Raw genomic sequence first — 12,256 nt, forward strand, 5'->3', positions numbered from 1 at the left:
CAGAGTCCTGATAACAAAGCGTCATCCTCAGAGTCCTCATAACAAAGCGTCATCCACAGATCCCCCATAATAGAGCGTCTTCCACAGATTCCTCATAACAGTGTCATCCACAGATCCCCCATAACTGTGCATCCTCCACATTTCCTCCATAACAGAGCGTCCTCCACAGATCCCCACAACAGGTTAATCCACAGATCCCCATAACAGCATCATCCTCCACAGATCCCCATAACAGTAGTATTCACAGATCGCCCATAACAGAGCATCATCCATAGATCCCCTATAAGAGCATCATCCACAGGTCCCCCATAATAGTGGTCATCCATAGATCCCCCATAACAGAGCGTCACTGTGTGTAGTATGCATGGTGTGACGTCACTGTGCGCAGTATATACGGTGTGCTGACGTCACTGTGCGCAGTATATACGGTGTGCTGACGTCACTGTGCGCAGTATACACGGTGTGACGTCACTGTGTGCTGGTACACGCAGATCTGTATCCTCCCTTCTTCTTGTAGGGAGGAAATCATTAACGACTCAGAACTAGGTGCGAGTGACGTCACTTCCGGGAAGATGGCAGCGCCCATGCTGTTCTCCACGCCGGCGCCGCGGTCCTGCTGAGTGCCGGGATTATTAGAGAAGCGCCGGGAGTGAGGTGAGTTCTCGGTGTGTGACGTCATATGTGTGATTATTAATGCCCGGTGTGTGATGTCATGTGTGATTATTACTGCCCGGTGTGTGATGTCATATGTGTGATTATTACTGCCCGGTGTGTGACGTCATATGTGTGATTATTACTGCCCCGTGTGTGATGTCATATGTGTGATTTTTACTGCCCGGTGTGTGATGTCATATGTGTGATTTTTACTGCCCGGTGTGTGATGTCATATGTGTGATTTTTACTGCCCGGTGTGTGATGTCATATGTGTGATTTTTACTGCCCGGTGTGTGATGTCATATGTGTGATTATTACTGCCCGGTGTGTGATGTCATATGTGTGATTATTACTGCCCCGTGTGTGATGTCATATGTGTGATTATTACTGCCCGGTGTGTCACGTCATATGTGTGATTATTACTGCCCCGTGTGTCACGTCATATGTGTGATTATTACTGCCCCGTGTGTCACGTCATATGTGTGATTATTACTGCCCCGTGTGTCACGTCATATGTGTGATTATTACTGCCCCGTGTGTCACGTCATATGTGTGATTATTACTGCCCCGTGTGTCACGTCATATGTGTGATTATTACTGCCCGGTGTGTCACGTCATATGTGTGATTATTACTGCCCCGTGTGTCACGTCATATGTGTGATTTTTACTGCCCGGTGTGTGATGTCATATGTGTGATTATTACTGCCCGGTGTGTCACATCATATGTGTGATTATTAATGCCCCGTGTGTCACATCATATGTGTGATTATTACTGCCCGCTGTGTGATGTCATATGTGTGATTATTACTGCCCCGTGTGTGATGTCATATGTGTGATTTTTACTGCCCGGTGTGTGATGTCATATGTGTGATTATTACTGCCCGTGTGTGGTCACGTGTGATTATTACTGCCCGGTGTGTCACATCATATGTGTGATTATTACTGCCCCGTGTGTCACGTCATATGTGTGATTATTACTGCCCCATGTGTCACATCATATGTGTGATTATTACTGCCCGGTGTGTCACATCATATGTGTGATTATTAATGCCCGGTGTGTCACGTCATATGTGTGATTATTAATGCCCCGTGTGTCACGTCATATGTGTGATTATTACTGCCCGGTGTGTGATGTCACTACCTCCATGCTGCTGAGGCTTTCCATGTATACTGTTATTGTTACTCCTGGCTGCTGACAGTTTCCATGTGCTCTACATGTTACTTGTAGTGTCCTCTTTCCTCTGACGCCTCCTCATAGACAGGTCCTCTGGACTGATGTGTCCTGTACTTGCTGGGATCTGTAGTGTCCCCATAGCAAGGAGCCCCAGGTCAGCTGTTGTATATGATATAACTAGGGCTTGTATTTCTATTCATAGCCGCCTGTCCATTTATAACATGGATGCCCCATCCAATATGAGGGGCGCGGGCCTGAAGTTCGCAGAGCAGCAGATGCAGCGGCACGGCTGGACGGAAGGTGAGCAGAGCAGAGCGAAATAGTAGAGCATTGAAGTGCGCAACGTAGCAGAGTGTTGAAAGTGACAGAGCGTTGAGGAGAGCGGAGAGCTGGGGAGGGCGACGCGGCGGAGGGCTGGGGAGGGCGACGCTGGGGAGGGCGGGGGAGGGCGATGCGGCGGAGGGCTGGGGAGGGCGACGCGGCGGAGGGCTGGGGAGGGCGACGCGGCGGAGGGCTGGGGAGGGCGACGCGGCGGAGGGCTGGGGAGGGCGACGCGGCGGAGGGCTGGGGAGGGCGACGCGGCGGAGGGCTGGGGAGGGCGACGCGGCGGAGGGCTGGGGAGGGCGACGCGGCGGAGGGCTGGGGAGGGCGACGCGGCGGAGGGCTGGGGAGGGCGACGCGGCGGAGGGCTGGGGAGGGCGACGCGGCGGAGGGCTGGGGAGGGCGACGCGGCGGAGGGCTGGGGAGGGCGACGCGGCGGAGGGCTGGGGAGGGCGACGCGGAGGAGCGCTGGGGAGGGCGACGCGGCGGAGAGCTGGGGAGGGCAATGCTGGGGAGGGCGACGCGGCTTAGCGCTGGGGGGCACGACACAGCAGAGCACAGCGCTGAGCAGATCGGGATGTTGCGGAGTGGATAGCTCGTGTTTGGTATTTTTATCAGTTAGTAGGGGCAGCGTCATGTCTGTGTCATACACTGTAGTCGGTGGGGGGGTCTCGCCCTCTTCGTGTAGATGTCGTGCTTTACCTGCCATCTTCTGCATCTCTCTTCAGGAAAAGGACTTGGGAAGCGTGAGGACGGGATTTCTGAGGCCATTAAAGTGAAAGTGAAGTGTGACACCGCCGGGGTAAGGGGCTCATATTCCTGGTAATAGGGCTCTCAAGAAGGACTCAACAACCATTCCCTATAAGCTTTATGCCTTGTTGCTTGGGGGGTCCCTCTCAGCTTTTTGCCCTGATGTCAAGGGGTCTTCTGAAGCTCCGTGCCCCGGTGCTGGGGGAACTCCACATCAAACGTGTGCCCTGATGTTAGGAGGTACACACAGATTATTAGATGCTCTGGATAGGAATTGTTCCCAGAAAATTGAGACCCTATCCCGCTACTGTCTGACGTGTATATCCTTGTGACATGAATTTCGCCCCCTAGGTGGGACATAACTCCGCTGAGCAGTTCACCTTCCACTGGTGGGATCACGTGTTCAATAAGACGGCTTCCAGCATCTCGGTGGAGAAGGACGAGGTGAGCGCAGGAGCTTCTGCATGACGGCCATGTTTGGGAGAAGGGGAACGTAAAAGAGGGGCTGCTTTGTTTTACCTTATTTTCGCTCTGTCTTCAGGACGGTGTTAAGGTGAAGAAAGTCTCAGGAGATGACGTCACAGTGTCCAGTAAGAAGCCTCGAAAGGCCATGCTCAACAATAACATGCTCTATGGACGCTTCATTAAGGTTCGTCCCTGGGGCATAATGATCACCAGTTGTCGGCCCCCTCCATATGCTAGAAGGGGTTTGTGAAGTTTACTTTAAGGTGGTCAGTGGCATTCAGCACATCCGCAGAGGCGGGAATCACTGCCTTTACTGCGCGGGGGGGCTGCTGGCCTTTTCTGCGCAGGGGCAGGATGCAGGCTTGGCATTTGAGCCTGCATCAAAGGCATGATCTGGGTTAAGACATATTTGTCGTGAAGGGGTTGGAGAATTCATCTTTGGTAAACTAAACCAAGTATCTGCAGAGATGATCTATATTATAAATCCGTATATTCGGTGGTGGAGTGACCCCGTAATTGGATGTCTGTTTTCTGTCCCATGGCATTTGCAGTCGGCCACATTGATGTCAGGGGGGGAGAAGCCGGTAGAAGATTCATCATGCTCTTCGGAAGGAAGTGAAGACGAGGATTCGAAACTTGATTTATCTTCTGCAACAAAGTACGTTGTGACTTGGAATTCTACGTCCTGTGTTCCTCACTTAATATTTGGCGCATTAAAGGGCCCAGTCTACCCTATTACCACTGATGAGGTCTACATCTCAGGCTTACTTGGCCAGAACAATAGGTGATGTCTCAACTCACCTCCTCCTGTACAACGACTGATAACACCTCTATATATAGTAGATAGCACACAATCCACCATTCACAATAGGTGATGTCACAGCTCACCACCTCCTCTTCTCCTGTACAATGACATAACACAGGATCCACCATTCACAATAGGTGATGTCACAGCTCACCTTCTCCTGTACAAGGACATAACACAGGATCCACCATTCTTAATAGGTGATGTCACAGCTCACCACCTCCTCTTCTGTACAATGAGATAACACAGGATCCACCATTCACAATAGGTGATGTCACAGCTCACCTTCTCCTGTACAAGGACATAACACAGGATCCACCATTCATAATAGGTGATGTCACAGCTCACCACCTCCTCTTCTCCTGTACAATGAGAGATAACACAGGATCCACCGTTCATAATAATGTCACAGTTCACTTCGTCCTCCTCTACAATGACTGATAACAACTCCTCACCAGTGATATGTTTGATTCCCGCAGGTTGTCGGATGAGGACCTTGTGAAGATCTGCGGTGGTCGGACAGCACACAAGTAGGTTCATTGCAGCTGTTGAATAATAAGGGGATGGGAAAGTGTAGGTGTCCTCTTTAGTGATGTCTTAAAAGTGGCTGAGTCTTAGGCCTAAGCCACACGGTATGAAAATCGTAGCGAGTGGAATGTGATAAAAGATCGCATTCCACTCGGACCAGTATTAGCCTATGTGCCAGCACACATGAGCGATTATTTCTCAGCCCTAATCTGATCAAGAAAATAGTCGCAGCATGCTGGGGGTGAAATGTGATCCTGTTTTCTCTTGCACCCATTCAAGTCTATGGGGCGAGAGAAAAATTGCACTGCACTCGCATTACACCGGTGTACTGAGTGCAGAGCGAGAATGGCAATAGCCGGCAACGGAGGAGAGAGGGAGATAAATCCCTCCCCTCCTCAGAGCCGGCCAGCCCCCCGCAGCTGTGGTCCGCTCGCAAGATCGGACTTCAGTCACAGTGACACTCGGCTCCTGCTGTGCTGCCAGCGTGAGCCAAGTGTCATGCGAGGATTGCAGTAGTCCCCCATGTGGCACAGGCCCTACTGACACAGTTAGTGATGTTTTACTTGCTGTCTCCACAGAGGGGCGAGACATGGACTGACTATGAGCGCCAAACTCTCCAGAATTGAAGAGCAGGAAAAAGCGTTTATGGAAAAGTATGGAAGGAAGGAAACTGAGCCGAAATCGTCCAAGTCTGGAGTAAGGCCTGTGGACGAGAAGAAGAAACGGAGGGAAGGAAAATATGATGACGAAGAACGGAACAATCTCTCTGAAATTCCGAAGAAGAGAAAGAAGCTAAGAAAGGAAATCTGTGGAGAATTGGTGGAAGAGACGCTCAATGGTTGGACGGAGGATACAAGGACTTCGAAGAAGAGACCAGAGCTAGCCGAAGAAGCAGAGGTTCTTAGTGACCACGAAATTGATCATCAAAGACCTAAGAAAAAGAAGAAGAGGAGGAAAACAGCCGAGAGTGAAGAGTCTATAACTAATGGTCACACAGAGGATGGAGAAACCGAGCACACAGAAGAGGAAACAAGAAAGTCCAAGAAGAAAAGGTCAGACCATGAAGAGCTGGTCATGACTGAAGAGGAGCCTTCCAGAAAACACAAAAGTAAGAAGGGGAAAATGGATGAGGAAATTGGGGAAGGAGGAAGATCGAGGCGAGAAAAGAAGAAAAAGAAATCAAAACGGAAGGACTGAACCATTTCCGGAGATGACGACTTGCCACTTTTTTGTGACATTATTGGGATTTATTTTTTTCTTTTGTTGTCCATCACCTAAGGCTACTTTCACACTTGCGTTTTATTCCTTCCATCACAATTCACTCTTTTGGAAAACAGCGGAATTCATTAAACGGATTCTGCTGTTTCCCATAGACTTGTATGGATGATGGATTGTGCCAAAAGTACCTGCGTTGCTTCCGCCGGGCGGAAGTAACGCAGCATGTAACGTTTTTTTGAGGGGCGGAATCCTCTATTTTTCATTGCGCATGCTCATTTTTATTTTATTTAATCACAGAAACTTTATTTTGTCTCTTGGTGGCCGAACGTTCAGCTGAGCGCCCGGCCGCCGGCATGTGAGAGCGACCAGCTGAGCGCCCGGCCGCCGGCATGTGAGAGCGATCAGCTGAGCGCCCGGCCGCCGGCATGTGAGAGCGATCAGCTGAGCGCCCGGCCGCCGGCATGTGAGAGCGATCAGCTGAGCGCCCGGCCGCCGGCATGTGAGAGCGATCAGCTGAGCGCCCGGCCGCCGGCATGTGAGAGCGATCAGCTGAGCGCTCGGCCGCCGGCATGTGAGAGCGATCAGCTGAGCGCCCGGCCGCCGGCATGTGAGAGCGATCAGCTGAGCGCCCGGCCGCCGGCATGTGAGAGCGATCAGCTGAGCGCCCGGCCGCCGGCATGTGAGAGCGATCAGCTGAGCGCCCGGCGATCAGCTGATCGTTCACAATGGTCTGCTGCCGGTAAAACTGTAAAGGAGAAAAAAAAAAAGCGTTTTCCGTTGTTTTGTACGAACCGTTGTGCTTTTATATGCAACGGATGCCGTTCAACGCAAGTGTGAAACTAGCCTAAGCCTCAGGTCTTGTTTTATGGCGGATAGGGAAGTAAAATCTTCAGACAGGAGCTGTTCTCCTGCAATATTTAAAGAGCTGGATGTAATTATGTCCTCAGTAATGTTTTTAATATGCAACAAAATAAAAAGTACTGTCATAAAGGAAAAATAGGGAGTGATCTCCATCCAATGTTGGGGGTAAAATGATCTTTTTAAAGCTGGACTCACACGAGCATATGGCATCGGATGCGACATGCTAATGACCCCTGGCTCAGGCTCTGTTACGAGTGTGAGCCGGGTGTCATGCGACTGTGACCCAATCCTGCAATCAGGTCTCAGCTGCGAAGCTGAGGGTGGGCACTGTGGAAGAGGTGGAGGGGTTAACACCCCCTTCCCCCCCATCTCCATTGTCGGCCTGTGCGTATATCACACTGCACTGGGATAATATCAGAATACAGTCCGATGTTTCTCTCGCACCCATTCACTTGAATGGGTGCGAGTGATACTGCTCCCGCTTTTCTCGCATCCAGAATCAGACCAAAACATTGGTCATAGTGCAATGCGAGATTTTCTCGCATTGCACTCGTTCAATTTCAATACTCGTGTGAGCGTACCTTAACCCTTACTTGTCCCGTAATGCTTGATGGGTAAAGTTGCATCAGTGTCACTGGGAAGATAAGCGGCTACTTTACATGTGTGACGCTATTCTGCAGTAGGAAAATCAGAAGTGGGGCTTGGCCAGATTAGGACCATTGCTCTTATTAAATGCACATCTTTTTAAATACTTTTTTTAATGTATTTATTGGTTCTCTACAAAGTGTCCAGGTTCAGTTGTAGTCATGATGAAGAAGCAGCTCCCTGAATGTTCGCTCCTCTCTCGCTGATGGGCTTCAGTTGTGTCTCTGTAATTGGGATCCTTCTACTGCCTCTCTAGAGCAGTCTGCGCACACAGTCTGTATCGGGGTAGTCCGGGAGGGTAAGGTTGTACTTCTTCTGTAAGGCCACGGGGATAAAGCGGCCGCCCAGGTAGTGATAGCGTCCGGAGAAGTGAACGGCCGACTGCTTGGGGGCTGTCAGAGAAATGAGCATGTCTGGCTGCAGCCCGTCTGGATTTCCCTTCTCCACATCCCATCCTACAAAAGAAATTCAGAAATATATATGCACATTACTGATCCTGAGTTACATCCTGTATTATACTCCAGAGCTGCACTCACTATTCTGCTGGTGCAGTCACTGTGTACATACATTACATTACTGATCCTGAGTTACATCCTGTATTATACTCCAGAGCTGCACTCACTATTCTGCACCAAACACTTGAACTAAGCTCCTATAATATTGGTGTACGATGTTGGATTTAAAATCATCACTTTCCCTTATTGTAAATTAGCAGGCTCAGTTCTGGTCAGACACTGAACTATCATGAACTCTTGGAAGATTCAAGCTTGAAGCTGTCAGAATTGTGAATACAGCTCTGGAATACAGTCACTTTTACAGAGGTTTGGTGTAGATATAGTCTAGTGCAGGGGTCTCAAACACGCGGCCCTTCAGGTGGCTTCTTGCGGCCTGTGGACCCGGTAAAGACGGCGACCGGTGCAAGAGGCCGCAGCCTCCAGCTATCTATTTCAGTTTACAGTTTTGCCTTTGCCGGGCACAGTAAAGTTCTCGCTGCAGAACACAATAACAGCCGCCTGCCAATCAGAGGCAAGCACCTGCTCCATATGACCTCAGATGCTTACCTGTGATTGGCCAGTGGCTGTTGTGCAGTGAGAACTCGGCACGCGCCGGCAGAAAGTACAGCAGTGACAGGCAGGAGCTGTGATCATTATCGGGTCCACATGCCTGCGTGCTGCTGAACCGACGGAGGATAGGTGAGCAGAATGTTTTTGTGTGTTTCTGCTGCTGGCTGAGGCTGCACAGGGTGTGTGTGTGTTTCTGCTGCTGGCTGAGGCTGCACAGGGTGTGTGTGTGTTTCTGCTGCTGGCTGAGGCTGCACAGGGTTTGTGTGTGTGTGTGTTAGCTGAGGCTGCACAGGGTTTGTGTGTGTGTGTTTCTGCTGCTGGCTGAGGCTGCACAGGGTGTGTGTGTTAGCTGAGGCTGCACAGGGTGTGTGTGTGTCTGTTAGCTGAGGCTGCACAGGGTGTGTCTGTTAGCTGAGGCTGCACAGGGTGTGTGTGTGTCTGTTAGCTGAGGCTGCACAGGGTGTGTGTGTGTCTGTTAGCTGAGGCTGCACAGGGTGTGTGTGTGTCTGTTAGCTGAGGCTGCACAGGGTGTGTGTGTGTCTGTTAGCTGAGGCTGCACAGGGTGTGTGTGTGTCTGTTAGCTGAGGCTGCACAGGGTGTGTGTGTGTCTGTTAGCTGAGGCTGCACAGGGTGTGTGTGTGTCTGTTAGCTGAGGCTGCACAGGGTGTGTGTGTGTCTGTTAGCTGAGGCTGCACAGGGTGTGTGTGTCTGTTAGCTGAGGCTGCACAGGGTGTGTGTGTGTCTGTTAGCTGAGGCTGCACAGGGTGTGTGTGTGTCTGTTAGCTGAGGCTGCACAGGGTGTGTGTGTGTCTGTTAGCTGAGGCTGCACAGGGTGTGTGTGTGTCTGTTAGCTGAGGCTGCACAGGGTGTGTGTGTGTCTGTTAGCTGAGGCTGCACAGGGTGTGTGTGTCTGTTAGCTGAGGCTGCACAGGGTGTGTGTGTGTGTGTGTGTTAGCTGAGGCTGCACAGGGTGTGTGTGTGTGTTAGCTGAGGCTGCACAGGGTGTGTGTGTGTGTTAGCTGAGGCTGCACAGGGTGTGTGTGTGTGTGTTAGCTGAGGCTGCACAGGGTGTGTGTGTGTGTGTTAGCTGAGGCTGCACAGGGTGTGTGTGTGTGTGTTAGCTGAGGCTGCACAGGGTGTGTGTGTGTGTTAGCTGAGGCTGCACAGGGTGTGTGTGTGTGTGTGTGTGTGTTAGCTGAGGCTGCACAGGGTGTGTGTGTGTGTTAGCTGAGGCTGCACAGGGTGTGTATGTGTGTGTTAGCTGAGGCTGCAGAGGGTGTGTGTGTGTGTGTTAGCTGAGGCTGCACAGGGTGTGTGTGTGTGTTTACTACAAGAAGACATGCATGGGGCACATTAATACAAGAAAGGGACCTGCATGAAGCACATTACTATAGGAAGGGGACCTGCATATGGGGCACATTACCACAAGAATGGCACCTGCATGGGGGCACATTATTATAAGAAGGGGACCTGCATGGGGCACATTGCTACAAGGGGGCAAGGATGCGCACATTTTTACAGAATGGGGAACAGGATGGGGCACATTACTACAAGATGTTGGCCAAAATTACTATGCAGTGCTTATTGTAAATAAAACTGTATTACTTACAAAAAAAATGTGTGCGTTATATATATATATATGGTACCACTACCAATGTCACTTTGTCCTGAAAAGAATGCGGCCCCTCAAATTATTTTTTTTCTGTGTGCGGCCCATACACCCAGCTGAGTTTGAGACCCCTGGTCTAGTGCATGAGGATGTGGTGGAGTTACCTGACGGGATGTCTACACTTGCGATGGGTATGGTGATTCGTTTCAGAGTATTCAGGATGCTGCCAAAGGGTTCCCGCACTGCGCCCTTAAAGCTGAATCCAAATATGGCATCAATGACCAAGTTGTAGGCTCCATCGATCACATCGGCCTAGAAAAAGCACACGAGTGATTACAACACAAACTACTTCAGCGAAACAGTTAATACAAGGCCTCAAAGTATATATCACCCCATATAGGCGTAAGGGGGTAACAGTCCAGGAAGAAGCTCCTCCCAATTGGCAGTTAATTATACAGTGGTGTGTTCATTTAACAGATTATAAAGACGTTACCTCTTCTGGAAACTCGGACAGAAAGGGGATGTCCATTTTCTGGCACTGGGTGGTTAAATTCTCAAACAGGGTCTTGTTTGTGCGCTTGGGATAATATACAGCTGGTTCATAACCCTGCGAAGAAAGGAGAGAACCGTGAGCTACGTATGGACACAGCAAGAGCACCAGCAGAATAATGAGTGCAGCTCTGGAGTACAATACAGGAGGTAACTCAGGATCAGTACAGGGTAAGTAATGTATCTGCACAGTGACTGCCCCAGCAGAATAGTGAGTGCAGCTCTGGAGTATAATACAGGAGGTAACTCAGGATCAGTAATGTATGTACACAGTGACTGCACCAGCAGAATAGTGAGTGCAGCTCTGGAGTACAATACAGGAGGTAACTCAGGATCAGTACAGGGTAAGTAATGTATCTGCACAGTGACTGCCCCAGCAGAATAGTGAGTGCAGCTCTGGAGTATAATACAGGAGGTAACTCAGGATCAGTAATATATGTACACAGTGACTGCCCCAGCAGAATAGTGAGTGCAGCTCTGGAGAATAACACAGCCTATAACTCAGGATCAGTAATATATGTACACAGTGACTGCCCCAGCAAAATAGTGAGTGCAGCTGTGGAGTATAATACAGGATGTAACTCAGGATCAGTAATGTATGTACACAGTGACTGCACCAGCAGAATAGTGAGTGCAGCTCTGGAGTATAATACAGGAGGTAACTCAGGATCAGTAATGTATGTACACAATGACTGCACTAGCAGAGTAGTGAGTGCAGCTCTGGAGTCTAATACAGGAGGTAATTCAGGAGAACTTACTCTGAGATAAGGATTATTCTGACATATGGCGGTATTTATTTTCTGTACCGCTCTCCATTCTACTCTTTCACATATTGAACATTCTTACGTGGCCGGGAACAAGTTGTGTGTTTGTTGAAGTGGCTTTTAAGTAGAGGAAGGGCTGTAATATTTACCTAGTTTTTATTTTCTCCTACACACGGTACACCTACCTTTCACTCGCTGTTATGTTCCCGGAGGCGTTTGCTCTCTTAATGCATTGTGTATTTGAAAAGCACAAACACCACAAACTTTTACTTCTACTTTATACAATTGCCTGCAAGAGTGATAAATAACCACTTGCTCCGGAGCACGGGATCAGTGGGGTCACAAATCACCAGGACAGGAGACACCTGAGTGTGCGGGAAGGTGGGGCACTTCCTTTTGGTCATTGGGACCCATCATTTGCAGACTGATCTACATTCTATAGGTTGATGTACTGTATATCGCAGTGCTCAGAGGTTACTTAAAGGGGAAGTGGTCATCCACGACTTACAAAGAGCTTGAGGTGTCGGGCGCACACCAGTCCGTCACCACCATTGTTCCCAGGGCCACAAATTACCAGCACTGTGGGCAGACTGGACGTGAAGGAGCTCACTGGGTAAGCCTGCAATCCCAGACAGAAAAAAATGCATCACATATCAGCTGTACAGCAGAGGTCTTCAAAACGATATCTTTATTCATAAGAAACATTCAGTGACGTCAAACTACACATGCAGACGCCTCTCAAAGATTGACTGTGGCATTTAAGTGGTTAAACAGATTCCCGTTTTGTGTACACAGATCCTATAAAGACCCATGTGGTCTTAACCCAATGATATACCTTTACTCCCCCAC

At 49.7% G+C, this 12,256-nt stretch overlaps 2 protein-coding genes across 2 annotated transcripts in view; one reads left to right on the forward strand and one right to left on the reverse strand.

Moving 5' to 3' along the window:
- Window positions 1-547: 547 nt before the first annotated feature.
- GPATCH4 (G-patch domain containing 4) lies at window positions 548-7,526 on the forward strand. The gene is made up of 8 exons (XM_075330793.1): window positions 548-654; window positions 2,031-2,128; window positions 2,878-2,951; window positions 3,251-3,343; window positions 3,441-3,548; window positions 3,916-4,022; window positions 4,649-4,699; window positions 5,276-7,526. Exons 2-8 carry the CDS (start codon window positions 2,050-2,052, stop codon window positions 5,892-5,894), a joined length of 1,131 nt encoding a protein of 376 aa, XP_075186908.1. The 5' UTR covers window positions 548-654; window positions 2,031-2,049; the 3' UTR covers window positions 5,895-7,526.
- NAXE (NAD(P)HX epimerase) overlaps window positions 7,526-12,256 on the reverse strand; it is a 5,617-nt gene continuing 886 nt past the window's right edge. Inside the window, exons 3-6 of the mRNA XM_075330794.1 lie at window positions 11,916-12,026; window positions 10,588-10,701; window positions 10,259-10,406; window positions 7,526-7,876 (exon numbers count right to left, since the gene is read on the reverse strand). Of these exons, the coding sequence (XP_075186909.1) occupies window positions 7,674-7,876; window positions 10,259-10,406; window positions 10,588-10,701; window positions 11,916-12,026 (576 nt within the window). The 3' untranslated portion in view covers window positions 7,526-7,673. The remainder of the gene's footprint in view (window positions 7,877-10,258; window positions 10,407-10,587; window positions 10,702-11,915; window positions 12,027-12,256) is intronic.

The sequence above is a fragment of the Anomaloglossus baeobatrachus genome, chromosome 12 (genome assembly GCF_048569485.1).
Source record: "Anomaloglossus baeobatrachus isolate aAnoBae1 chromosome 12, aAnoBae1.hap1, whole genome shotgun sequence".
Lineage (NCBI taxonomy): Eukaryota > Metazoa > Chordata > Amphibia > Anura > Aromobatidae > Anomaloglossus > Anomaloglossus baeobatrachus.